This window comes from Hemibagrus wyckioides, linkage group LG06, assembly GCF_019097595.1.
Source record: "Hemibagrus wyckioides isolate EC202008001 linkage group LG06, SWU_Hwy_1.0, whole genome shotgun sequence".
NCBI lineage: Eukaryota > Metazoa > Chordata > Actinopteri > Siluriformes > Bagridae > Hemibagrus > Hemibagrus wyckioides.
This window is the reverse complement of record NC_080715.1, coordinates 12,663,093-12,691,066: the sequence shown is the minus strand read 5'-3', so window position 1 is coordinate 12,691,066 and position 27,974 is coordinate 12,663,093. Positions and strand designations below refer to the sequence as shown.

Below are 27,974 nucleotides of genomic sequence, written 5' to 3'. Positions count from 1 at the left end.
ATCACCGTGTTCATAGCACCCGGACTGTTATATAATTGAAGTACTTTATTAGTTATTAATAATGTTTCATTTGGGAGCTAATACAGAGAATGTGATTCTATAAGTGAAATATTACTTTCAACCAATTCAAATGACTAACATTGTATTTTAGATCAATTTTAAGAGCACTTCTGACAGAAACCCTGCAATTTTCTTAACAAGGCGAGTTTTACTGCAGAAACATAGTCAGAGTGTGCATAACCAAAGATGTGGAGTGGGTATATGATTTTGAAACATGATCATTTTCTTTGCGTATGCTTAATTTGCATAGTTTCAGTTATGTTTATAAGGCCATTACAGGTTATTTTTGATTAGCAAACATTACAAAAATATGTCTCTGTAATTTAACATGCAGCTGAAGACTGCAAATGAGTAACATATTTCTATCTTTATCTGCCATACTGTACAAACACCCATCTATTTAAATATAAATAACATGTGGCCTATAAAGAATTTCACATACTATAATTATAATAATGTTGAATTCTAGTTTCTATTGCACTTCTTATAAATTGTCATTTCACATCCTTCTGATTTCCCAGGTGAGAACACAGTCATGGTATACTGAAAGAAATGCCATACTTCACAGCTTCCTGGTTCAGTCCTGGGCTTAGGATACTGTCTGTTTGGAATTTCACACAGGTAGCTAGACTGCCCCTATCTGTGTGAATAAGCATGTAAAAGACTCTTTGCTTCCCAAACATTGTGTTCTCATGCCTCATAAATAAATAGTGTTCCCTGTACAGGCTCCCCCACAATCCCTACTAGAATAAGCAATATACTGAAGATGAATAATTGAAAAGTTCAATTGGACAACATAAATTCAGCTGGCAAATTGTGATACTTCTAATCAGGCACAAGCATCATCCACATTGTTACATCATCCAAGTCAGACCCCTCTCAAGGGATTATAGCCATCAAAACAATGTGTATTTATACAGTTTTCAAACAAGTAGTCATGAAGACACTTCTGAGGAGAAGTGCCAATCAAAGACCAGCTACTGACACTTATTGTCAATAATTATTGTAAATTTATCCTAAATCATCTGGATTATATCAGGGCCAGTCTAAGGAGAATGAGGCTGGTTAATGGAGCTGAGGATGAACCATCTCTTCTTTGGTGGTGATGATGGACGAATGGTGATAGCGGTCTCGCAAGGCAAAGTCTGTGTTTTCCTCCGTCAACTGCCTGGTTTCCATGTCAACTGCTGACAAAGATGGTGTCACCACAATCTGGTCTTGAAGCACTTGTTGTGGCCTAATTGAGGACAGTTATTGTTATCAAGGTAAACTGTGCATCAACCAAGTATAAGTCTGTTACAATGTCAAAGGTTTTCTCCACTCTCATTTGCCAAACTTGGAGCAGGAAATCTCTTAAAAAGCTTAGCCAAAGGACAAAGTCATCAATCAAAATTAAGACACTAAGAGCTAAGGGAAAAAAAACCAACATCATGTACCTGCTCAGGCTGCTCAGAGAACTCTTTATCCAGCGGTAAAAGCTGAAACGTGCTGCTATACCTGTTAACAAAAGAACAAAAATAAAATAATCTAAAAGTAAAGACATTAAGAAATGACAAGACCTACATTTTATTTCAGTGTCATACTGAACTTTATTTCAAATTATCTGGTTTGGTGAATGTGAGGCAAAAGTAGAACATGAGGTATTTTTAATCTATAAACATTTTTTTGAGTGTCATGGTCTGGGTTACTGTCCAGACACTCTGCATTCCTCCTACCTCCCAAAAACATGTTGGTGGGCAGATTGCTCCAAGGTGAGAATGCGTGCATGTGTGCATGTATGTGTGTATGCATGTATGTATGTATGCATGTGTGTATGTGCACATATGTACATGAGTGAGGTGAGCATTTTTCACCACATATGAAGAATGGTGGTTTTAACCAATTGATTGGTTTGCTCTAGTTACCTTTAATCACATTGACTTATTAATATATTCCCCAAAATAACAACAGATATCAAACATGCCATTCTCTACTTTTACTTAAAATCTTTTCATCTGGACAGATTTAACATTTTGATGGGTGAATATCCTTCTACAATATGGCATAGTTGTTTTTTTCCCCCTGAAATCATTGTGATGCTGTAATCATGCATCAGTTCCAGAGGTTGATAGCATTTCCATCTTTTTGTTTGACTGGAAGAAAATACCATTGCTTCATGAAACAGATCTCTACCAATTCCTGAAATTATATTGTACTTGTATTCCAAGTTGCAAATTGTGTCTTCATGCCATGTTCGTAATAAAGATGCACAGATACACACCCAAAAATGTGTAATCAAGTGATGATTAAAAGTGATGATTGAATTTCCTAATAGTCATTTTCATCATTTTCCTAATATATATATATATATATATATATATATATATATATATATATATATATATATATATATATATATATATATAGACCGAGTCAAAACATTTACCTTGTCAAAATGCAAAACTGTAGGCACTATATATCTGGGTGTGATACATTATTTTACATTGCTGCAATTTTAAACAGCATACATGGAATATGTCCTATGACATTAAGATCTACATTTTTCGGTTCAATGGAGCTCTTGAAAAAACTGATATTCTCTTTTGTTATGTTTTTTTTTAAAAAAATTAACAAAAACCTAAAATCATACAAATATACTAAATGTTCCATTTTAACGTTTATTTCATTGCTTGCATAATTATATTCCGGTTATTAATTATTATAGAATTTGTAGTGAAAACAAATACCCTAAGTTTAGCATCCTCAGGAACGTGTATTTTTGTATATCCATTCCCGTACTTTCAGAGGAGATTGTGTGGGTGTGAGTGCACATGTTATTTGCTAATATAACATATACAAATAAATCTGCACCATGGGGAAAAAGCTGCCTAAAAACACAACTCTATGTAGATGCTATTGTGTGGTGTGTATTGTTGAAACATTTTTGTCCTGTAGCTTGAAAAAAAATAAATAAATCAAACATACAAGTACAAAAGATTTTATACAATGAGCTGAATTTAAAGCACCAAAAAAAAACATTACACAAACTACAATATAACACAGACAGGCAACCTCCTACAATAGCATGGGATTGGAGAGATTATATATCACACCGGTGCAGAATTCAGCATTAAACTATTCCAAATATCCCACCCAACAGCTGCACAACAGGCTGTGCTTTGCCCAGGACCAAATGCAATCAGTCTCTACATAACAGACAGTTATTCTATTTCTGTTAGGGAGAGACAAAAATAAATGCACTGGAATGTTTTTGTTAATGTGAAAATACTAAATATGTACAATCCTAATTCTGACCTCAATGTTGGAAAAAACATTTCAATAAGTGTGCTTCCTTATATGATTTACATATTCAAGTAATCAAGATAATTACCTGTTGGTAAACCTGGACTTGTGTTTCCTATGTAGAGATAAAGGAGGAGGGCAACACTAATATTCACCAAGGCATATACCCACTGGATGACAAACATTATCAAAATGGAGCACAGAGCCTAGAGAATAGAAAACACATTGACATTTAATTAATTGTTTATTCGTAAAAGAAATTCTCATAGTTGGTGAAACAAAATAGATTTGACTACTTTTCATGCTTGTACTTACACCAATTAAGGAAACCCAGTGATTGCAGAACTTGGCATAACATGAATTCGAGACTGGTCGAATATCCGATCCCTCCAGTTTAGGTTTTGTGTCTATAAAGAAAGATGCTTTAATAAATCTAGTGCTTTACCACTATGTAAACACTGTGTGCTGACTGTGGACAGAGCATCATCACTCACCATTGGTGTCTGATGTCTCCCCTGATATCTGATTGAGTTCAATAGGACTTTGAGTAGGCAGAGACAGTTTCCTCTTCCCTCCTGGCTCAGACTCGATAAGCCCTGTCTGACTGCTGGTCTCATCATCTGGGCCAATGTTTTGTTCAAACGCTTTCTCATCCTTTTCCTTCTCTGATGGGCTGTTGCTGTTCAAGTCCAGTCCAAAACTACTGCTCAGTGTTTCTTTAGCAGGAACTTTTGCCTTCCTGCCCCAGACCTTGGCTACATGATTGGAAGCTTTCTCTTCCTCTGTACTGTCTGCACCAGGCAATGTAAATATCTGGTCCATGTCTTTAGTGAACTCAAGCAGTGTGCCATTGCTGCGCTTGCTCAGAGTGCCATTGCTGCCATAACATGGGTGATTGGTTGTTACTAGTGATTTTCTAGCGCAGGGCTTTTCAATAAGAGGCCTTCTTTCCTTAACTTGTAGCTTGTAGCTCATGGCTACGCTGAAATAGGAGTAGTCGATGATGCTGTAGGTCAGCATGAAGTTAATGGTAACAATAGGAGCCAGTATGTTGACCTGACCAATGAAGATGAAGGCCATGGAGATTAAGCTTGTTAGACAGATGGCTGCTACTGGAGTTTTATTTGGACCCTTCTGTTAGACAGAAAGTGGTTAGAGAATTAACATGCAGTGCATACAATGATTAGTGTATATACTGATTTAAACTCATTAAAGACAATGGAAGAAACAATGCAACAAAGGATCACAGGAGTTATAGTTCTTACAGTAGTGCCAGTTTGTTTTTTAAGCATCAGGGTCAAAATAGAACAGGCACATCCACATTGTTAACTGTGAGGCATTTAAACCAATCTCATAAAATCATCTAAACATCACATTCCATCCTCTCTGTTTTCATTTTTTAAAACTCTGCATGTTGCATAATAACAGAGTGGAAACATCCAACTACAACAACTCAGAGAAAACATCTTCCCTGAACTTTGACCCAAATGGTCCCTCCTAAAGCCACACATTTTCTACCATCTCTCTCTCTCTCTCTCTCTCTCTCCCATACTCTGTGATTCAGGTTGTGATTGTCGGCATGGTACTGCATGGCAGGGAGCCAGGCCAACCTGGGCTGGCCCTGACTTTACTTCCTGCATTTGTTCTAGGGCTCTGATTTGAGGCAAGATGTCTCAGGCCTGCTTTCAGTGCACACAGAAGACCCAGACAAAGTTAGGGCAATGGAAAGGGTGTGCAATATTTCTTCCCAAGCCACAATGTGCCAGGCTGGCCCGTCACACTCAATTGCTCTATAATTATGGGCTCCTCCTTTTTGTGGGTACTATCTGTTCTGCCTTCACAGACACATTCAAAGTAGCAGTAATTAAGCTTCAAGAGTACAGGTCATGAAATAAACAGAGAAATATTAAAAACAAACATTTACAAAACCAAGCAGCCTTATGTAACTCTGATAGTATTGTCTAACAACAGTCAAATTATATGAAAAAATAATTATAAATATAAAGAATATCATCCGTGAATGCACTTATTACTGCACTAGTCACGTCTCATCGAATCCATTAATCATGTCACAGAAACTGTTACAAAAAAGATAATAAATAATCTAAAGTAAAGGCTGTGAGGAAGCATACATCATATATACTCCATCATATTCCTCAAAGGAATGTGACTGTCAAAACCACAGCCACAACACACAACAGTATAGAAGAGCTGTTACTCTAGTTCCTTTCCTTGTTGCTATCCAACCTACAGTGTATGCTAGTAGTACGTTTTATAAAAAATTTCAGTTTAATTTAAAAAGCATGTAAAACAATGGACATTGTCACAAAGCAGCTTTGGATATAGCTTTAAGCTCTGAGCTCATATGTTTGTCATCACTGTGTGATTTTCACATACGCACCCCATGTCCCAGGAAAGACAGAGCTGGGATAACTCTCTCTTGGGCGATGCACTGCAGGACCCTGGGTGCTCCGTACAGACCACCCATGCAAGAGGCCAGGGAGGAGACATAGAGGCCCAACAGGAACAGGAAACCCACCAAGGAGACCTGGGAGCCGGGGGTTAATATCAAACACAGAGGAAGAGAGGCAAAAAACAATACACTGAAAAAAAAAAAAGAAAGAATTGAACTGTGTACAAAAATGTCTAGGCGAGAAAAGGCAAGGTCAAATATTATACATGTTACCACTTTACAGACAGTTCTGCTGTCTTGTTTCGGATACATGAGAAGCTTAAGCAGGGTGTTCACCCCTTTGCAAATCCCCCCACTGAGCAGCTGTGGTTCTGCCAGTGAGCGCGAGGCCTGTGAGGATCACACCCCAGCATTTCTCAACTATTAGTTTCGTACCATTTGCTCCCATGGCATCTACACCACATGCAGCATGAACTCAGCAACCCTTCTGAGTTACAAATCTTACAGTGCGATACAACTAACATATTATGTTTTTAAATGTTACTATGGAGTGCAATCTGCGAGTGTTTGCACTCAGGTAAACCATGTCCTCCACACACACCCCCCCCCTTCATCTGCCTTTAAGGCTATTATTATTGATATAGATGTTGATATTTATGTGTTTCGGAGTAAAGCAGAGGAAAACAAACATGTACATGCAAAAGCATCACTTGGATGCACATTTTCTGCATTAAACCTGTGGATAGTTGTGTTGGAATGCTTTTAGAGTGATGCCAGAAAAAAACGTAGACCTCTGATAACAAGGTAGCAACATTAGTGATATTACCTTTTCTGCTATTAAGAAATCATAGCGTAGACCGTCTCTGGTACAGATGGCTCCCAGCAAGAATACAAAAACGAGGTACAGGAACCACCTGCAAAATCCAGCAATATCACAGTCCTACACTGACATGTACTGAAACTGAAAGCTTAATAAACAAACACTGGAACAATATGAGAGTCTGTTCAACATAGGAATATTGAATGTAGTTGAGGGGCACAAGTATTACAATATTTACTGAAAGTTATATAGATAAGGTGTCTATAAATGGTGAATCGCATACGAGGTGAACACAGCTGCAAGGGTCCCCAAAGGTATGCTGTGCTCTGGCTTATGAAGATCTGAACTCATGTTGAACCCCGCCATCACACCTATAACACAACACACAGAGTTACTACACACAGAGCAAGTCAAACTTTACTATTTTGATATTCTGACCCTTCACCTTAAAAATTAGAATAACTTTTTCCTTATCAGTCACCACAGTTTTCTTATAATCTATGCACTTCAATTAATTATTGAATTATAATAAGTAAGAAACAGAATGCAACAGGAGGTGCTGTTACAGACAATAATCTACAGTGGGGAGGTGTACTGTAGTCCCACACAAAGCACTGTTACTTTTACCACCCCATTAGTTTTTTTTTGTAATTAAATAATGAATAATTAAATAAAATGTAAAATTAAATAATGTTTATTTCATAGTCTTTTTTTGAGCTTGTCATGTTATAGAGAAACTTCAAATGTCCTGTGAACTCTCCTGTGAATTAAAACCCTGCTGACACCCAAGACTCTTTCTGTAAATCACAAATAAACATCTTACAGAAAGCTTTCCAAAGCTTACCATAACTATAAACCTTCTATAGGACATCAGGTTGGAATTTAATGATGACTTTTGCACATTTTTTTTTATATATGTGCTAAATAGCCAAAGATGATTACCTGTAGCAGCAGGAAAGAAAACACCAAACACAGTAAAGAAAGTTTCTCCAGCTGTGTAGTCAGGCAGAGTGTTTGTCCATAAAAGCTCTTCAGAATATCCAACAAATCCATGCTCTGAAAATACACATCAGGCCAGAAAAATGTCAGCACTGAACAATCATTACAGACATATTCGGTAATCACATCCTTAAACATTACTAAGTGTTCCATGGCAAAAGCTTACACTATTGTACAAAATATGCTTAACAATGGCATTGATGTTAAAAAGGCATGCTGTCATACCCTACAACAATTTACTGGAACACAGCAATTGGCTTGGAAAAACCAAGGGATTTGGTTTTATTTATATATCTTGAATTCAAACTCTAAAAGTCTGCACTTGATTTCCCAAATAGGAATTTTTACGGTAATTGTTGTGTTTAAAAAAATCTTTGTGCAAGATGTGACTGGGTCTTTAATGGGAACATGACACCGATTAGATATTAAAAATAAATGTGCATGTCTTAGGACGTTATAAAACCTATGGTAGATTTTTCATTCTGTGATGTGAAATGTCTGACCAGCTGGAACTGGACTCTTCTGTCAGCATGGGCAGGGCTCCGAGTGTGTGTGTGTGTGTGTGTTTGTTTGTGTGTGTGCGTGTGTGTGTGTGTTGGTGTCTGACCACACCAGGACTTTATGTAAGTGTCAGGGGGAGGACAGAGTCTCCCGCCAAGATGTGTGCAAATGCAGTGTTCAAAAGGCCCTCGCTGCGGACATGACTGGGTAAATGTTGGACTGAACTCTGGGTGTGTTCTCAGGCTAACCAAACAAGCCGCAAACAGGCTCTAGAAGAAGATTTGTTGAGCTGCGGTTAGAGATATCACTGTTGTGCTGAGCAGAAGAGGCAACACTGGTGCCTGTTTGTGTGCAATACAAGTGCAACACACAAAAACGAATGCCCTGGAACAAAGAAAATCACTTGAACCCTTTAAGATTAGAGAATGAATAAAAATGGACAACAGGACTTAAGACCTTGTGTTTCTGAATGGAGCACAATTGTTACCATGTGCTATAATTATATTAAAAAAAAGTGCAGCTCTCTTATTTACACTTACACACGCACAGAATGTGATAAACCTCACCTGTACAGACTATGCACCCAGAGAGTGAGAGCAATTTGTAGAACTTGGCCATGAAAGTGCATGGACCATTTCCCTCTCGGTTATCTTGTGATGGGAAAGAATGTGTTCTCTTGGATTAATGACATGTTTTTCAAAAAGGAAGTCACCACCCTTTCAGAAGCCCTGCCTGTTCCTAGACTTCCAAGGCACAGCTCTTAGAAAAGAGTAAGCACCAGATCCAGCACCAGTAAGAGAATAGAATTAAGATATAAAAAAAAAAAGGAAGAAAGTATTATATAATGATGTATTATATAATGAAGCCACCTTTCTTGTGGCTGCAGTAAATTCTGAAGTATTTTATATAATATATATGAAAACATCAGCCATGCATCCTTATCCAGTTTTTCTAGAATACACACCTGATTTGCATTTTATTTTAATGGTCTTATAGGAAACAGGAAAAATATAGCTGAAAAAAAAAATAGGTGAAATATGTACCAGAAAAAGACTTCTCTTCCTAAGAGGAGGCGCTAAAGAGTAAGATTATTTTCTACATCATTTATTGCAATGCATCACACAAAATGTTATGAATTTACAAAACAAAGTGTAATGCTATTTAGAAAACCACTGGCCTAGATTTAAATCCATATCACATACAATATATTAATAAACAACATTAATACTGAATATTGCTATAAAGATGATCGTTTCTAAGGTCGAATGCAGTTGAATAGAAACATTTTTTTTTATTGTGATGAATAATTTTGAAAACATATATTGTCAAAATATATGAACATGTAAATTAAATGTATTTATTTAGCACAGTAATTAAAGTGCTAAATAATAAATTAAATTACTGGCAATTTTGATTATATAATTATATTATTTAAAGATGTGCAAATTGCAAATTTAGTTGATTGAAATGCCCATATATTACATACATGTTTGTTGCTAAAGCTATATTAAACTCTGGCAAGTCATCACTGGATCAAATCAAATCTCATGCTGTAAATAATCTTACTGAAAAGGATTAAGTTGGGTAACAGTACATCCTGGTGGCCATGACATTCAGAGTATGATAACTCGCACAGATGCAGACTTTAGCCACACACACACACATGCACGCACGCACACAATTGATAACAGAGCTGTCAGACTACATACAGCTATTTATAGTCGGAGCCCTTCTCATCAGAAGTTGGAAGTGATGATTTGGAGGCTTTAAGCAAATAGCTCAGATCTCCTTCCTGCCTGTTCTTTTGTCCCAGGCCAAATATGTGGGTGAGCCCGGTTAACACCCTTAACCCAAAACCATGAGCGCATACATGTTTCCTGTCCAAACCGGGGCGTTGCAAGAGTCATGCAAGTTTCATTGCAGAAGCACATTCTGCATACCAGAGAGGAGATTCACAAATAAAATACAACCAAAACATAACTCTGGCCAAAACTGAATACATCATTGACACTGAGGAGGAAAATAAAAGTCATAAAATAATTTAAATATACCCAATGTACATATTTAAGAAAGAAAGAAAGAAAGAAAGAAAGAAAGAAAGAAAGAAAGAAAGAAAGAAAGAAAGAAAGAAAGAAAGAAAGAAAGAAAGAAAGAAAAGAAAAGAAAACCCTCTGTCCAACTCAATTTCTCATGCTGAACTGAGAGTTTTGATACATTTTCCAGATTTGTTTCGGATTTTATAATTTCATTTGATAAGGTATAAAATAAGGTATGGAAGTATTGGGAAAGTCAGTAACACCAAAGCAATAAAAAATCCCTTCTCTGCAAATAAATCACTTCATAAAAATCATACAAAATGGGGCAGAATAGGGGATCATTTTTTCCCCTCAAACTGGCCTCTTGAATACGTGTGCTCATTGCAATGGCATGAAATGGAGAAGAAATCTCAGGAGGACACCACTCATAACATCATATCTTTTCTAGCCATACCATTATAAGTATTATGCAATATAATTGTGACTAAGTTGATCAATGCAAGTTGCAGAATTAGTATTATACAGTGACAGGTTATGGTCATAGAGCGTTTTACAGACTAAACGTTAATTTCTATGCTTTTAGGGCCATTAACTAAGAGGTCTGACTTCTGTATAACAGGATCAGTAGAAGCTGCTTAGTCTCTGCTGTGTCCGGGTTGGCCTTGACTGTCTGATTAAAGTGGTTATCGAATTGTAAACACAGGCGCAGCGGCTCCCTTTTCCTGACACTGGCAGGTAGGCCGATCCATGTGGCGCCCGACGTGGGCCACAGAACAAACTGGAGCCCCGCCAGCAGTGAGATCACTCTACTACCATACAGCCTAATTGGAAAAACCTGTACAAACCAGGAAAATTGTATTCCCCATACCAACCAAAAGTATGTTCTGGTCTCAGGCCCAGCTGCTAAGAGAGTTAACTAGAAGAGAGGGACATGTGCAAGTGGGCAACAGCAGCAACAGTAGCCGTGGACAGCACTTCTCAAATTCAAAGATTTCAGCACTGCTTTAAATCCAACTTCCGTAGGTTTTTTTCCCCTACTGCTCAGCTTTCACTACAGTTCAACCCACACAGAGAAAGACAGGGAGAGAGAGACAGAGACAGAGAAATGTAGAGGGGAACTAAATCATATTTATGGAAGTCTTTTCACAATTCTGAACAGGAAGTTAGTAATCAAGAGAACAGGAAGAGCTGGGATGGACTTCCTGAAGATCCAGTGTGAGAGTACATACTGGCCCCATCCTTTAGGGCTCAGGCCCTTCCTGCACACAAGACTTCTGAGTAAACATCACACCGGACACATGGAGCCCTTACAAGTTAATTTAATAATCAGAAGCCTTTCCAATATGTGAGAATTTAAAAATAACAACAAAAAAACAAAGGCTTAAAATAGTCTTAAAATAATTAAAAGGGACTTTACACTTCTCCATTTGCACTTATCTAGCAGTATTAAATATAAAATAATAATAAACTAACTAACTAATGGCTTTCTTTTTAAAAAAAATAAATCAAATATCTGGTTACTGCTACAGTGGATCTGGAGAATTGCCAAGAATATTGGGAGCAAAGTGAGAACACACTCTGGGCACCATGCACACATTCATTCATATATCAATTCATCTACTGGCATATTTTTTGCAAGGTAGAAGGAAACCCATGCTAACATGGTAAGAACTGGTGAAACTCTCAGTATCAAGCCAGAGACCATGAAGCTTTTTTCATTCACATATACAATACAGCAAAGTTGTTGTTATATTGCATTGAGCCGAGTGACTTGACCAGGATGAAAATTATATGATCTGGCCCTCACACTCACCAGATCTCAATCCAATTCCACACCTATGGGAGATTTTGGATCAACATGTTAGAAATATTCTGGAAGAATGGTGTTTATTCCTCTAGTTCCAGGTATGTAAAAAATCTGTCACAGTGCAATGATGCTGTTTTGGCAGTTCATGATGCCCACTTAAAACAAATGTAGTTGAGTAGGTAAGATGTTTCGCACTGAAGCTGTGAGATTATTATTTTAAGAAGCAGGCTGTAGTGCTGTTTAAAACATTCAAGGACTAAGTCAGTGGTGAGGCAGGTGTTTATAAAAGACAAACACTAAGGTCTGTTCGATGCCTCGACACAAGAGATATAAAAGGTATAACATCAGCAGGAGAAACAGTGCAAGGAGAGAATTAGTCAATAAAATACGAAAAGGAGACTCCAGGCTCAAACAGATTAAAATTGCTATAGAGCACTCTGGTTAATAATAATAATAATAATAATAATAATAATAATAATAATAATAATAATAATAATAATAATAAAAACAAGTAATAGACATCGTGTATGCTGTATATAATGTATAGTTGCTTAGCCTATGATCGCCTACCTTGTGTTTGTGTTGCGCATTGAAACAGTCTTATCTCAAATGAATTATTCTGACATCTGATATTGTGCTTGAAAAGTAATTTATGTGGCTTATAATAGCTTCGCCAAAACATAACCGCTAGGTTTCGTTTATTTGCATACATCACAGTAAGTTTTACTGTCATATTTACTGTGGCAATATGAGTAAAATTAGCGAATAATTGAATGCATTGAAATGCAAGTGTGTATGTGTTCATGGGTGTGGTTGAGGTCCCTTTTCTGTTCCGTTTCTATTCTGCAGTTTAAAGCTGCAAATGTATCTGCCAGACACAAAACAGAGAGCAGAGCTGTCGCAGAACTCCAAGTAACCTCTGCTTTCTGTTTGATGTGGGTGTAACAATAGTTTACACTTTATTAGACCCTCCCAAATTTATGTTAACACATTAAAGTTTACATCCAGGAAACTATTTAACAGCTGAAAACATATTTTAATTTTCTGGAGTACTTTTAGTTATCCTCTACTTTGCCACATCAGGTCATTTTTTACTTTGAATTTCAGCAATTTCTATTTTCACATTTTATATTTTGATTATATATCTAATTAATGTATTCTCATTTCTCAACCTCATGACAGCCTGCATCAGTAACCAAATCTAGCTCTATAGCTCAAATCAAATCTCGCTCTAGCTCTCATAATACAGTCTCTAAAAGAGCATCTGATACTCGAACAATCCGAACAAATTAAAGCCATCAATCTGCCCAGTAAGGTACTGTGTAAGTGTGAAACGTTAAGGTACTGTATAGCAGCTCCATACTGACACCTACTGGACTGAACTTGGTAAAGGACAGCAGAGGTCAAATAATTTACATCTAAAAAAGTTTAGCATTTTGGATCCATTTAAAAGCATGGCAGTCTTCTTGTAATTAGATTTGACTGGATTAAATTATGCCATCATGATCAAAAGAAAAATCAAGAAATGTTATAGATGCACCATTTCTAAATACATAGCTATAAACAAGTGCTCATGGAGTCAATATATATGAAGATGCCAGATTCTTCTTTGTGTCAGTGTTGGTGCAAAAACCTCTCAATTTATTTAAACGACTGCAGTGCTTCCTTCTGCTATTAACATGACGCACATACCTGGATCCAAATGGCTGAAGGTTCCAATGATAAAATCCAGAGTAGATACAGCAAGGATGGCCAACAGGATGAGCTGCAGCCGGACAATCCACTTTACTCCAGCCAAGTTAATCCCAAGCAGGGCTAGGAGGACAGCCACAGAGATCCCGCGGACAGCCCAAACACTCTGCACAGTCAGCACCTCGGCTATGGACTCCGCAAAGCCAGTGATGTACATGGCCCCAGCTACACACTGAGAAAAGATCACCATGTGTTAAAGACACTGCTACTTCTTCCTCACAGGTGTGCCACCAAGATCTTCTCACCTGCCCGAACACATAGAGGAGTCCGACAGTGCCTCCGACTCTCCCTCCGAGAACCATGGAGATCATGGAATATACGCCCCCATTGCCCACAGTACACCGTTCACATACACCCACACCTGACATAACTGTCACCAGAGCAACCAGCACAACCAGTGACACCAGGAGCATGCCCAGCAGCACCCCAGTATTACCCTGAAACAAAGCTTTGGATTACTTTGTGTTTGCCACAACTTAAGACAGTCAGTCTTTACTGTTCAAATATCATCCAGAAAATTTAAAACCTTTACTCTGGACAAAATGTAATGCCATAAGCAGTATAAAAGGTGTAATTTCCCCTCACATCATTGAAATATTTTAAAGCTAGTAGATAAATTGCTTCTTATAAACTCGCTAAATCATCAAAATGTCACTCACTACAAGCCATCCAGTGCGGAGAAAAAGCACTACGCCAAAAATGTTGATCATGCATGTTGTGAAGACACCATCCCAGGTGCCAAACAGGACAGGCTCCCACACAAACAGCTTCACCTTCCACCATGGCTGAGCATTCATCTGAGAGCCCTGCATACAAACACAAACACTGAAATAAATATTTTTTCCTTTATGCTGTGGTGAAACCATCGGGAGTAATGAGTATATTTGTACCTTGTTTTCACCTGAAAATCTAAATATAGTATAATGTACCCTTGAAAGGTATACATTTGAAGGACCACTGAATGCCAATTAAATTTGGACCACATGCACCTCCCCGGGTAAAATGTACAGTATCGACTAAAGGTACAAGGTCAAATTGTGATGGCTAGATGACTGGATCAGAGCATCTCCAAAACTGCAGCTCTTGTGGGGTGTTCCCGGTCTGCAGTGGACAGTATCTATCAAAAGTGACCAAGGAAGGAACAGTGGTGAACCGGCGACAGGGTCATGGGCGGCCAAGGCTCAATGACGTACGTGGGGAGCGAAAAAAGCTAAAATTGCTAGAAAAAAAAAAAAATTAATGCTGGTGTCAGAATACACAGTGCATGACAGGCCAGGGCTATTTTGGCAGCAAAAGGGGGACCAAGACCATATTAGGCAGGTGGTCATAATGTTATGCCAGGTCAGTGTATATCCGGAGTAATGCAAGGACTGATTACTGAAAAGTTTTACACAGCTATGCTGCTGCTTCTGTTCTTTTCTAAGAAACATTACTAAATGTACTGGCTGTCCAAACAACTGAGCCACCCGCTGTCTTTAAACAAAAATTAAAGACCTACCTCTTCACCAAACACTTGGATTTAGATCAGCATACATTTCTTTATTTTGCTGTAACTATAACTTAACTATATGTTAGTGTATTATTAATCCCTGATCTACTGATCTAGGGTGTCTGTTAAATGGTGTGAATGTACATTAACATGAAGCCAAATCTCTACCTGGGCATTTTCATGAAATAACTCCTGGACGTTTGAGCTCATGTTTGCCTCCTGTCTCAAAAGTGTAGCATTTTCCTCATAGGAAGCTGTGAAATATCACTAGATCTGGTCACTTTACCACCTGTAAAAGACAAGAGGAGAGAAAATGTCTCTTAAGGCACCTGCTGAAAGTTAAAAAGACAGAAAACATTTTGTTAGAGAATTAAAACTAGTCTGTTTCTGAGAAACAGTCACATGACTGCATGCAAGCGTTGTCAAGCATTTAACCTATTAACTAACAACATAATGAATAAATATTCTACATCGCCACAGCTTTTTATCTACAGTCATGTTTGTTAGCTATAACGAATCGAGATCAGCCATTACATACTCTAGGTGAAAGTAAACATGTCTTCTCCATGACGGTGGGTAACTTAAATCTAAAAGCTCCTCGAATTAACAAGAATACTTTAAAAAAAAAAGTTGAAAGCGTCATCTAGGTAAAAACCAGCTATTATACCTTACCTGTCGGTCCCGGATGCAACAGGTGTGTACGCATGTATCGTAGGCGTGTGTGTGTGTGTGTGCGCGCGCGCGCGTCAGAAGTACCTAAAGACGAAACCTCATAATACAAAAATGTTGTTCCCCCCCCCCCCTTCGTTTCAGCAGAAGTCACTAAAATATGTCTTTAATTTTCTAGCCTCATATAAGGCACAATCCTTTCGATACACACTGAATAGGCGCCTTTACGAAATATAAACCGTGTGCTGGTTTTTGACTTACACGTCCAGTTTTTCAAGACGTTAATCCATCCACTGTCCATCAAGTGTTAATCGTCATACATACATGAAATATTCCAAACCTACGAAATACATGATGGCTTCAGTTCAAACGCGCTTCAGTGTCGCCGCTAACAGTGTATGGCATGGCTTTCACTCCTGAAATATCTTTAATGCTACGTGTGCAATAGTGGCACGTCATTAAACAAACGTTGGAGCTGGGCAATGCGAAAGGTGTGTCACAAACAGAGCATCAAACACCTAAACACTTTCTGCTAGAAGCTGTGAAGAGCCTTTAAGATTAAGTAGGACAAAGTGGAACAACTAGGACTGGGCATTTTCCTAGCTACACCTATATTACCAAAAGTTTTGGGACGTTCCTCCAAATCATTGAATTCAGGGGTTGGGCTCAGCCCCTTAGTTCCAGTGAAAGGAACTCTTAATGCTTCAGTATACCAAGACATTTTGGACAATTTTATGCTCCCAGCTTTGTGGGAACAGTTTGGGGATGACCCCCTTCCTGTTCCAACATCAGTGCACAAAGCAAGGTCCATAAAGACATGGATGAGCGAGTTCGGTGTGGAGGAACTTCACTGAGTCCTGACCTCAACCTGATAGAACATCTTCGGAATAAATTTGAGCCAGGCCTTCTTGCCCAACATCAGTGCCTGACCGCACAAATGCGCTTCTAGTGGAATGGTCAAAAAATCCCATAAACATACTCCTAAACCTTGTGGAAAGCCTTCCCAGAAGAGTGGATGCTGTTATAGCTGCAAAGGGAGGGCTAACTCCATATTAAATTCATGTGCATGTAAAGGCAGATGTCCCAGTTTTGGCCTGGCTCACAGTCTCTGCTCTAATTCATCCCAAAGGTGTTCTATCAGGTTGAGGTCCACACCAAACTCACTCATCCATGTCTTTATGGACCTTGCTTGGTGCACTGGTGTGCAGTCATGTTGGAACAGGAAGGGGTCAAACTGTTCCCCACAAAAAGTTGGGAGCATGAAATTGTCCAAAATGTCTTGGTATGCTGAAGCATTAAGAGTTCACTGGAACTAAGGGGCCAAGGCCAACCCCTGAAAAACAACACCTGAATTCAATGATTTGGAGGGGTGTCCCAAAGCCAAAGGTTTTGGGACCTTTGTATGTTCTATGAAGGATTAATAGTCTATCCATTCAAATATAACACCCCTAACACTGCCCCTGATTTTCCACATTTTCTCAGAAATACACATTAACCAATCAATCAAGAGCACTGAAAATCTGCTACAGGTGTGCTGATAGTTGAGAATTGGTATAGCAAAATTGCTATACTAATCCTATACCAAAAATAGGTAGGGCCTCACTTTCTCCTATATATTCCTTTTAGATTACGGTTCATGTTTACATGATTGTTTCATGCAGCTCCTGCAAACTTTTCAGGGACACTTTCATGCTGTAAATCTCCCATTCTACCACATCCTAAAGGTTATCTATTGGATTCTGATATGGTGACTGTGAAAAGACTGAAGAATACTGAGAGAACCTGATTCTCAACCATTATCATGCTGTAAGTAGCTATTGGATGATGGGTACATTGTGGCTATGAAGGAATGCATATGGTCAAAAACATGATTAACCCCACAGTGTACCAAATAAAATAAATAAATAAATAACTTTCCCAACATATTGCAACACCTCCACCAGACTGGACTGTTGACACCAGGCAGGTTGGATCCATGGATTTATACTTTTGGTACCAGATTCTGACCATACAATCAGTGTTCTTTGGTGGAAATCAATCTCTAGTCTTATGCTGTTGTAGTCCAACTGTTCAACAGGTTGTGATTTCTGAGATGCTTTTCTGCTCACCACAACTGTAAAGTGTGGTTGTCTGGGTTACTGTAGCCTTTCTAGGGCCTTCTCATTAACAAAGCTTTTCAATCTACAGAACTGCTGCTTGATGGACGTTTTTCCTTTATTGCACCATTCTGAGTAAACTATAAAGATGGTTGTGGGAGAAAATCCCAGGAGATCAGCAATTACATAAACCAGCCCTTCTATTAAAGTGCTTGGTGAATGTATGTAAAATATCTCAAAAATCAAATCGGGACAAACAGCGTTGTTCGATCAAAAACAAATGGGGATGGTTTTATTTATTTATTTATTTTATGCGGAGGCCAGACAGGCATTATTTGGAGGATTATGTAAAACAAGGTCTGAGTGCATCCACTAAATGACTAAAATCTACATCTGGTCATAAATAACACTCAGAATTCAACACATTATGTGGGGAGATCATTGGTATTCAGCCAGGTATGTTGACAAAAGGAAAGACTCTGTGTTGACTCTGTGTATTGACAAATGGCGGCCAGAACAGGAATGTACTGCAGCTTCAGTGCAAACATTACAGTAACGCGGAACAATTGTGAAACATAATTATCCACAAAATGAGGTAAGGAGTGGGATAAATTCAAAAACAATGAGAAGAAACACCACTGAATTCTTCTGTTGTATTTCAAAGGACACACACAAGAGATGCAATCCAAAAAAAAAAGGTTTCCCTCCAGGTTCTACACATCAAATTGCCTGACATGAATGGTGTTCTATGGAACTAAACTGGCTACAATATAAAAAAATATAACCAGTGTATAAAAAAAAACAGTGGACATGCATCCCGGCATCAACTTGATAATAGACATGTCTATAACTAAAAAGCATCACTGCTTGAGAACAGTATCACTGATACCAGAACTGGTATCATTTTAAACAAGGGAAAAGAAACATATCCATTAATATAAATGCTCCAATAAATTCCAATGTATAGAGGTGGGAGTCAGAATTAATGTAATTGTGTGTAGCAGTAAAAGAAAATAACAATACAATCATATCAATATCAAACAATATCATATAAAGGTAAATGAAAAGTGTTCTCACTTCATTTTGACTTGACGGACAAATTGGTTCATTTGAAACTAACAAACACTTTTAATTGTGCTCAAGATGTACATGATATATAAAGCTGATATCTGTTGAGTGCAGAAATATGAATCTGCTTAAATAATGCATCTAGTAGAAAAATTAAATCCTTAATGAGAACTAGAGTTATGAGCTTTTTATGACAGAAAATCAGATTACCTGCTGTGGTATTTTCAACTCCAGGAAGTGACAGAGACAAAAAAAAAAAAAAACTAGACCCTATGAATCAAAGGTAACATGAGCAGTGTTCACTGAAGCCAGAACCAACAGGATTATGCAGACAGAATTAACAGAGTACACTCATTTTAAAAATCCACAGAGATCCCAAATGTCTCCAACTTTCTTTATCTCACTCTTAGCATACACAAAACATAATGCGCAGTTCAAAATGTACAACGTACATACATACAACTAAAGATAAAGGTTCTACACACCTCTGTTAAAATGGCAGAATTTTTGTGATGCGAAATAAATGAAACCAAAATATGTTTACAAATATTTACACTCCCAGTGAGAAATTACATCCAATAAAAATAAGTGAAAATAAGTTTTTGGGGAATTTTTTAATTAAAAAAAAATGTGCGTGCACACCCTTTCACAATTGTTCATTTGGCTGTATTCGGATTAAAGTTCACAATTAAAATTAATAGGAGTAACCTCGGCTGTTTCTGTAGGATTTACATACCTTTGTGGTTTCATTTGACTGCTGATGCCATGGTTCACAAAGAGCTTACAAAACAATGTCATCATCAACCAACAGAGAAAATAGAGCACCACTGTGACATCACCAAGAAAAGAAAGTCCCTCAACAATTTCTGACAAATACTGATTAACACTGTCTCATATTCTTCCCATGTCTGGACTATGGGGTAGGCCTTTCTCACCAAAAAAATAAAAAATAAATAAATCATGCAGGTTTAGCTGAATCACCCCAAATCCCACGAAAATATATGTTATGGTCCAAGTTCAAAAGGTATGTTTGGTCCAACATACCCACAGTGCAGCATGGTGGTGGCAGCATCCTGCTTTAGGGCTGCTTTTCTGCAGGACTAGGACTTCATGAATCATGAATAATATGTCAATTTTAGTATTAAAATCTTCAAGTGTCTGGTAAGGGAATTTCAGCATGACAAATGACCCAAAACATGCATCCAAAGCAACAAAGGAATGGCTTGACCCAAATAAATTTTTTTGAAAGACCTAGCCAGAGCCTAGACCTGAATCCAACTAAAAATATGTGGGGTGTCCTAAAGCTTATAATTTGATGCATCTAGAATGTTTTTGCAACAGAGTAGGATAATATTGCCAGGTCAAGATGTGACAGGATAAAAGACTCTTACCTATAACGACTAAGTGGTGTAATAAAATCGAAAATGTGCTTCAACAAAATATTAGTTTAGGAGTGTGCACACTTCTACAGCTAAGTACACCTAAAAAGGTCTAATGTAATTTCACACTGAGTGTGAATAAAGATCTGGCACTGGTTTCATTTTTTACATCAGAATAATCTGTTAATTTAACAAAGGTGTGTAGACTTTTTATATCCATTGTACATCCATACAAACATATATGCATAACGACACGCATCTGACAATCAAATGAGGGAATGTTTTCAAATGAAGTATGAGCAATAAAAGTCATTTTATAATAAAGATATCTTTACATTGCAGTTCCAATTTGGTCTGTAATTTAGCATGGCACCCCTGTAGGCTTTAAAAAACAGCATGCATGAATTAGCGCTTAGGGACTTGATTAAGACATTTCAACCCCCCCCCAAAAAAAGAGAGCAATCAAAACATATAGAAATTATAAACAGGCAGGATGTTGATGTGATTCATTGTTAGATGTATATTAACGATAACTAGGGTTATAAATACTAAATAAAAGTACCAAAGATCAAAGCCATGCACCATTTGTTTCATCAAACAATGCAGTGAATACATGAACGTCAGTTTAGAGATAGACAAGGCAAAAGTTTTAGTTCATATTTCAAAGACAATGATTAAAGTTACATGACTCAACTGTAATTTCCCAATTTAATACATTTGCTTGTTAACTACCAAACACACAATAGAATGACAGAGCAAATAAAGACATCACCAATCTCTGACCCTATAAAATATCTCCATAATTGTAATGAGATCAATGGAAAATGTGCTTCGGGGGAGAAAAAAAAAGAGAGAGAGAGCAATAAAACATTGTAATTCAGGGCTGGGATTCGTACCCAGTTGAATTGAAAGTCCCAGGTATAAAGAGCACTGATTTTGCCCATAATACGGCCTAAGTGCAAATGTAACAATTTAGCTAAATTTAAAATCATTAATTTGCTTAGGATCATGATCAAAACTAAATTTTTAATATTTCACAGATACACAAAAAGGCACTACATGCAGGAAAAAAAAACTTTTTAGGGATGCCTACTTCATCGGCTTCATTGAAAAATACAACTTGAGGAATGTACTTAAGTGTCGATATCTTTATTGATTACCCCATGCTGTATTTGAGGTATACTCTCCCAGTAAAGCCTAAATGAATTTTATCTCTTAGGGTCATGGATTATTAGTTCCATGGATGGATACGTTTTTGTTGTACAAAGAAAATTAAGGTGTCAATCAAGGTATTGATTACAATACACCAAGGTATCAGAGATGTACCTAGTTCCAATATAATTTAAGAGCTTTTCTTAAAAATTAATATTACCTTCATAGTGTTGTGCAAAAATATCTGAGAATTATATCATTTCATTATATAAAATTATGAATTCATGAGATTACATTGGAAATTTAAGAGCTTATCTGTATGTAACTGTAAGGAAATAAATTCACTCTCTTAGAGAGACTGGTTGTGCAGTGTGATGTGCAGATGAACTTATAGAATTAACAAAAAAAAAAATACAGACAAAATACAGAAAAGTGCCTTTTAACATGTATACAGACATTAAATGAGTGTGCTGAAAAACAAAAACTACTTCCTATAATGATTCTCATCCTGCATGATTAAAACAGCGACCGAATACAAAGAGAACATCTGGAGTTCAAATGTTTGCCATGAGATGACCATCCAATGTGGTGCTGCTTACATTCGCAGAGCAAGAGCATAAAGTGCTTTTAAACGAGTAAAATTTTAAATAGCTTTTTTAGCCAAATGTGTGGCTGCTTGTAGCATCTGGAGAGGAGCTCATTTGAGTTCTGGTTTCAGTAACGTTAACAAGAGAGAATTCTGGAAAGTCTGATCCTCCATGACTTCTTATGCTGACCTGTCCATTGGAAACGCTAAATTGCGAAGACAGTCCAGACCGAGAGGTCTGGAACTGTGATCGAAAGTTCTGATCAAATGTCGCAATCTGAAACGTTTGAGTGATGCCCTGAGAGTCTGACTTTTTGGGGGACACCTGCTCCAGAAAGTCCTCAGTTGGTGACACTGAAGAGGGGTTGGTTTCATCCCCTGAAAATGAGAATGAGTGTTGGGAATCAACTAAAAGACCAAAGTGCGGTTTGTCCAGTCTCAGGGGAGAGTTCATACCTGATCGAAACCGACTAGGAGAACCAAACTGTTTGTCTGAAGAAAATAATGGCTGCCCACCAAGGCTTGCTCCTTCATTCACAAAGGCTAGGCTCTGGCTATTCAGGTAGCTGTCATTCTGACTGGTCCTCTCCAAAGCTTGCTGGAGAAACTTTGAATACTCTTGAAGAAGACTAGCCTTCTCTGCAGTGGGTGCTTGGGAGCTAGTGCCCAAGGCCTCAGTAGGACTGCTCTCTGATACATCAGATGAATTGATGGAGATGCTGGAAGTTACTTCTGTGTCTGCTACACTGAAGCTGATCTCTGATGGTCCATTGGCTTTGATGGAGTAGTGATCCAGGAGGGACTGTAGGACTTCATCGGGGAGCACGTTCTTCTCATGGCTCGACTTGATCTCCACATTCAGAGTCTGAGTCTCGGACAGGATTGTGGCAGGAACAGTTTCATCTATGACCGTGGTCACGGCTGCCTGAGTAACTGAGGGCTGTGAGGAAATGCTGTTCAGGGCATACTCCCGACTGTTATTGGCCGTGGTCGCCTGGAGGTAACGCTTCTTCTTGAGAAACTGCATGGCATCATCGTAGTTTGTGCTGCTGCCAGCTGGCTTTGTCGGCCCAACCTGGAGTGGATCAACGGTCTCCAAGTCAGTGCTTGGCTCAACATCCAAAAGGCCCTTGTTATCAACAATTTCAAATGTATATCTTGTGACTTTTCCCTCCTCGTATGATGACAAGGGTGACAAAGGCTGTGAGTGTTCCAGAGTCTGCTGCTTTACATTCTTCTTGCTAGCAATCTTCTTCAGCACTATCTTTGGAGGAGTGATCTCATCAGAAGATGCCTCCCCAGTAAGTTCCCTGCTTCCTGGAGAACAATCTGGGAGTTCGACAGAATATTCTGTCATTACATACTCATCCTTCACCTTGGTGGCAACATCGTAAAGAGGAAGACATTCATTTTTGCAGAGTCTGTCCTCTTCCTTCTTCTCTTCACCCTCCACAACTTTGTCTGGGACAGCATGGTTTTGGACAACGGTGCTGTTCTTATCAGTGGACTTCTGTCGCTTTTTCTTAGGTAGAGTGCTCTCCTTGGGTGGAAAGGAGAATGTGAGTGTTTCTGTGTTGCGTAGAAGGCCATCTTTGGCAGCTGCTTTATGGACCTTTCTGTCTTTATTTTCATGGCACATACGTCTATGCTTCAAAACTCGATCAGTCCTGGAGAAGTACTGAATAAAGAACCAAAAATTTCTAGGTGAGAACTTTCTAAATTACACTATCAATCATTTTTAGCTCAAGATTTATCTAAAGCAAGACATGCTTCTGTCCAAAATTAGGAAGGGTGTACATTCAGATAAAAAAGCATAATTAATTCAATTTCATGATCTTAACAATACACATTGACACAAAACAAAAATAAAAACCCTAAGGACATTTCCACATTTATTTGTCTGGTTGCAATTTATAAATAAATAAATAAATAAACACGTTTGTTTATTTATTTACCATTTAGTTTGTTTTTTTCACTGCAGGAAATTAAACAAACCAAAAAAAAAACTTTCATATATTACCTAAATTATGCAAGGCTGAAACTGCAAACTGCTTTCTTACTGCAGAAGAATCACACTAGGGTTTATTCAGATTGTCTCAGACCAGTTATTTTGGTCTGCACCGACGTGCAAATACTGTTCTAACATGAATAAATCTTGTCTTACAAGAAGAGAAGGCACCACTAAAGACACCATTAAAATGCACTTAAAAACTGCATATGTCAAAGCTCCCAAAAAGACAAGATGTATTATTCTAACCTGGTGACAGTAATCACACTGATAAGGCTTCTCTCCACTATGCGTCCTCTTGTGTCTCTCCATATGATATTTTTGGATGAATCTCATTCCACACTCGTCACATCGAAATGGCTTTTCTCCTACAGAAGAAACACACAAATTTTACTCTAACTGCTGCATAGAATATTGATCATGATTATGATTTCGGATTTCTCCTTACCTGTGTGAATTTTCTCATGTCTCTGCAATAGGTATTTCTGAATGAACCGCATGTCACACTGACTGCACTGAAAAGGCTTTTCTCCTGTAGAGAAATAAAAAAAAAAAAATTCATAAATAAAACTAGGGTAATTAAAAGGCAATGATCATCCATTCATTAGTTGTGCCTTGTGTTACCCGTATGGATAAAGACGTGTCTCTGTAGATGGTAATTTGTTCGGAAAGCAGCATTGCAGTGCTCACAGATGTGTGACTTCGGGTTCTGATGTCCCAGTGAGCCATCTTCATTAATGGTTAGAATCTAACAGATTATTAGACACATGATTTAATTCAAAGTTTACCCCTGCACATTTTGGTTCATATACAACTCCCACATTTCTTTGTATACACTAATCAGGCATAACATTATGACCACCTGCCTAATATTGTGCCCCCCTTTTGCAGCCGAAACAGCCCTGACCCTTCGAGGCATGGACTCCACTAGATCCTTGAAGGTGTGCTGTGGTATCTGGCACCAAGATGTGCTCATAATGTTACGGCTGATCGGTGTATTTATAACACAGTTTGCAGAAAAGCCACTCCTCTTAGATTCAGTATAGAGAATATGTAGCTACCTTTGCAGGAGAACGCTGCTTTCTTTTTTTCTTTTTGTGACAATCTGTCAGGTCCCTCTCCTGTTTCTTGTCCTTTTTATTGAGAATTAGTGGGTCTGTCAGCTTTAGTTCTTGTTTAATATTCACCTGAGAAAAATACAAATGAAAATGTAACTACACTAAATAATAAAGCTGCATTCAGGCAGCTCCCAGGCACAAATTAAACAAAAACTTGACTAAAGTGCAGCACAAAGGTTAATCTTGCTCAGTATAAAAAAAAACAGCATGAAACGGTAAGACAAATAAAACACTTCAATATAAAGTTATAGTATTTAAAATGTGCAAGAACACATATGCAAGAGCATACACCACTGATGTACATACATATATGTAATATAGGGTGAACTCACAGGCATTTGTAAGGTGTACGGTAGCTTGTGGGAAAGCCGCTGAGAGAATTCTTGTTCTCCTGCTGCGTTGTTTTTCACAGTCTCCTCATGAACCATAAGTTCATCATGTGAGATGAGGTTGTGTGAGGTCAGCGTTTCACCAGCCAGATCGTCATCCTCATCTTCCTCATCATCATCATCAGCAAGCAGGGGTTGATTGGCCAAACTTTTTTCTCCAAGAGACATATCAATGTTTCCTCCTCCCCTTTTTTCCACCCCAGAGGGTGCTAAGGTTTGCGCTGTGTGGTGTATGTTCACAGTGTCACATCGAATCAGGATCCCATCCAACTTGTCATCGATGTTCATCTTTCTGAGTTACTTGGTTGTGGCTGTGTGGCTCCAGAAAAACAACTGACTGTCATGGACCTTTGCTTCTTGACAGCTGGGTACTAGTCTTTTGCTTACCTGACTGAATGTTGAAGGACAAATAAAGAAAATGTTTGAGCAAGGAAAATGATGGTGTTTGATGACCACAGTTACAAATAAGTCACTATCCAGTGAATAAAATGTGCAAGTTTACATTCCACAAACGTTGTGAAAATTTTACAAGATGAAAATTGGGGTGATTAAAAATATACACTATATTGCCAAAAGTTTTGGGACACCTCTCCAAATCATTGAATTCAGGTGTTGGGCTCAGCCCCTTAGTTCCAGTGAAAGGAACTCTTAATGCTTCAATGTTCCAGCATGACTGCACACCAGTGACCAAAGCAAGGTCCATTAAGACATGGGATGAGCGAGTTTGGTGTTGAGGAACTTCACAGAGTCCTGACCTCAACCTGATAGAACACCTTCGGGATGAATTAGAGTGGAGACTGCGAGCCATTCCAGAAGTAAGACATCTGCCTTTACACGCACATGAATGTAATATGGAGTTGGCCTGCCCTTTGCAGCTATAACAGCTTCAACTCTTCTGGGAAGGATTTCTACAAGGTTTAAGAGTATGTTTATGGGAATTTTTGACCATTCCTCTAGAAGCGCATTTGTGAGGTCAGGCACTGATGTTGGACGTGAAGGCCTGGCTCTCAGTCTCCGCTCAAATTAATCCAAAAAGGTGTTCTATCAGGTTGAGGTCAGGACACTGAAGTTCCTCCACACCATACTCGCTCATGCATGTCTTTATGGACCTTACTTTGTGCACTGGTGCGCAAATGCATGCTGAAGCATTAAGAGTTCCTTTCATTGGAACTAAGAGGCCAAGCCCAACCCCTGAAAAACAACACTTGAATTCAACCAGAATTTGCAGGAGTGTCCCAAAACCTTTGCCAATATAGTGTAGATTAACTCTATAGCTCTCCCTGATATCAAATTTAGCCAGGGTTAATTCTGTTTTAGTTACGGCTGCATACCCCACATCTGGTTGAGCCAGAAGGCAGCTTCTCTCTCCAAGTCCTTGGTCCTCGGCTATCTAATAAAGAAAATAATGAAATTAGATCCTAATTATAATGATCAAAACTAGACAGCTCATTATAGACTCCTATCAAGACTGCAGGAAAGTCCATGCTGCACAACGGTTACATAAAGGCCTTGTGAACTGTATCAAGACAAAATAAAATAATAAAACTTTTAGATAAGAAATGTCCTTGTGAAGTGGGTTAACAAGTTGTACTGTTAGCTAGCAGTGGCTAAGGATACTTCATGTCTGGTGAGGAGATTAAAAATATACTGAAAGCGTTGATGCATTATAAAAAAAAAACAAATGACCTACAACTGGTATAGCAATAAAATAAACACACAGAGAGCTAACTACGTAGCTAAATAATATGAGCATAACTGATGTTTGTGTTTACTGCAGAGATCTAGAAGTGATAGCCACATAAAGGGACTTCAGTGAATATCAAAGTGTTTATTAACACTAAAACATCGCTGTCAAATGGGTCCTGCAAATGTCACGGTCGCTGCTCGATGGTTATTAGATGCCTGAGTCAGACCGATAAATCACCACCGGACATGAGCTATAGCTAGCTTCCCGACTAGCCATGCTAACTGTGTATCTGTTCAGGCCTGGGAAATGAAAACAGTAGCCGGCTCTGCTAGCCTTATCTAAAACACACAAGTTACACTTTGATGACTAGCTTGCTAACGCTGCGACTTTACACAAAATTGACATTACACCGCACAAAACTCACCCGCACGGTCGTGTTGGTTATTCTCTACAGGTAGCAATGTTGGCTAGTTGTAATTTTTTTACATGGCCAGCAGTCGTATATGATCAGCGGTCACCATCTCCCTGCAAAAGTTTTCGTTGCTGCTGTGCTTATTGATTAGCAACTGGCTAGCTGGAATAAGCTAGCAGCGACATTCCACGGCTGCATTCCAAATCACCCTCTATTGCTCATGAAGTGCACTACCTAGGACGTAGGTGTCG

At 38.3% G+C, this 27,974-nt stretch overlaps 2 protein-coding genes across 5 annotated transcripts; both read right to left on the bottom strand.

Annotated features, from left to right (window-relative positions):
• Positions 1 to 22: 22 nt before the first annotated feature.
• On the bottom strand, positions 23 to 16,256 carry slc12a8 (solute carrier family 12 member 8). 4 transcript variants are annotated; one of them, XM_058392337.1, is made up of 14 exons: positions 16,090 to 16,255; positions 15,328 to 15,448; positions 14,330 to 14,476; positions 13,916 to 14,107; positions 13,611 to 13,842; positions 7,518 to 7,631; positions 6,859 to 6,946; positions 6,582 to 6,669; positions 5,744 to 5,890; positions 3,837 to 4,476; positions 3,658 to 3,749; positions 3,431 to 3,548; positions 1,497 to 1,557; positions 23 to 1,297 (listed from the first exon to the last, which is right to left on the bottom strand). In XM_058392337.1, exons 2-14 carry the CDS (start codon positions 15,367 to 15,369, stop codon positions 1,126 to 1,128), a joined length of 2,133 nt encoding a protein of 710 aa, XP_058248320.1. In that variant the 5' UTR covers positions 15,370 to 15,448; positions 16,090 to 16,255; the 3' UTR covers positions 23 to 1,125. The 4 variants fall into 4 exon arrangements, with proteins under 4 accessions (XP_058248320.1, XP_058248321.1, XP_058248322.1 ...); XM_058392338.1 differs by lacking the exon at positions 16,090 to 16,255 and adding an exon at positions 15,832 to 15,986; XM_058392339.1 differs by lacking the exon at positions 16,090 to 16,255 and adding an exon at positions 15,698 to 15,725.
• A 2,638-nt stretch (positions 16,257 to 18,894) lies between these two features.
• znf148 (zinc finger protein 148) lies at positions 18,895 to 27,974 on the bottom strand. Its single transcript, XM_058393090.1, has 8 exons — positions 27,736 to 27,974; positions 26,956 to 27,014; positions 25,568 to 26,015; positions 25,179 to 25,304; positions 24,742 to 24,865; positions 24,566 to 24,649; positions 24,367 to 24,485; positions 18,895 to 23,787 (listed from the first exon to the last, which is right to left on the bottom strand). The coding sequence occupies exons 3-8, from the start codon at positions 25,910 to 25,912 to the stop codon at positions 22,180 to 22,182; spliced, it is 2,406 nt and encodes an 801-aa protein (XP_058249073.1). The 5' UTR covers positions 25,913 to 26,015; positions 26,956 to 27,014; positions 27,736 to 27,974; the 3' UTR covers positions 18,895 to 22,179.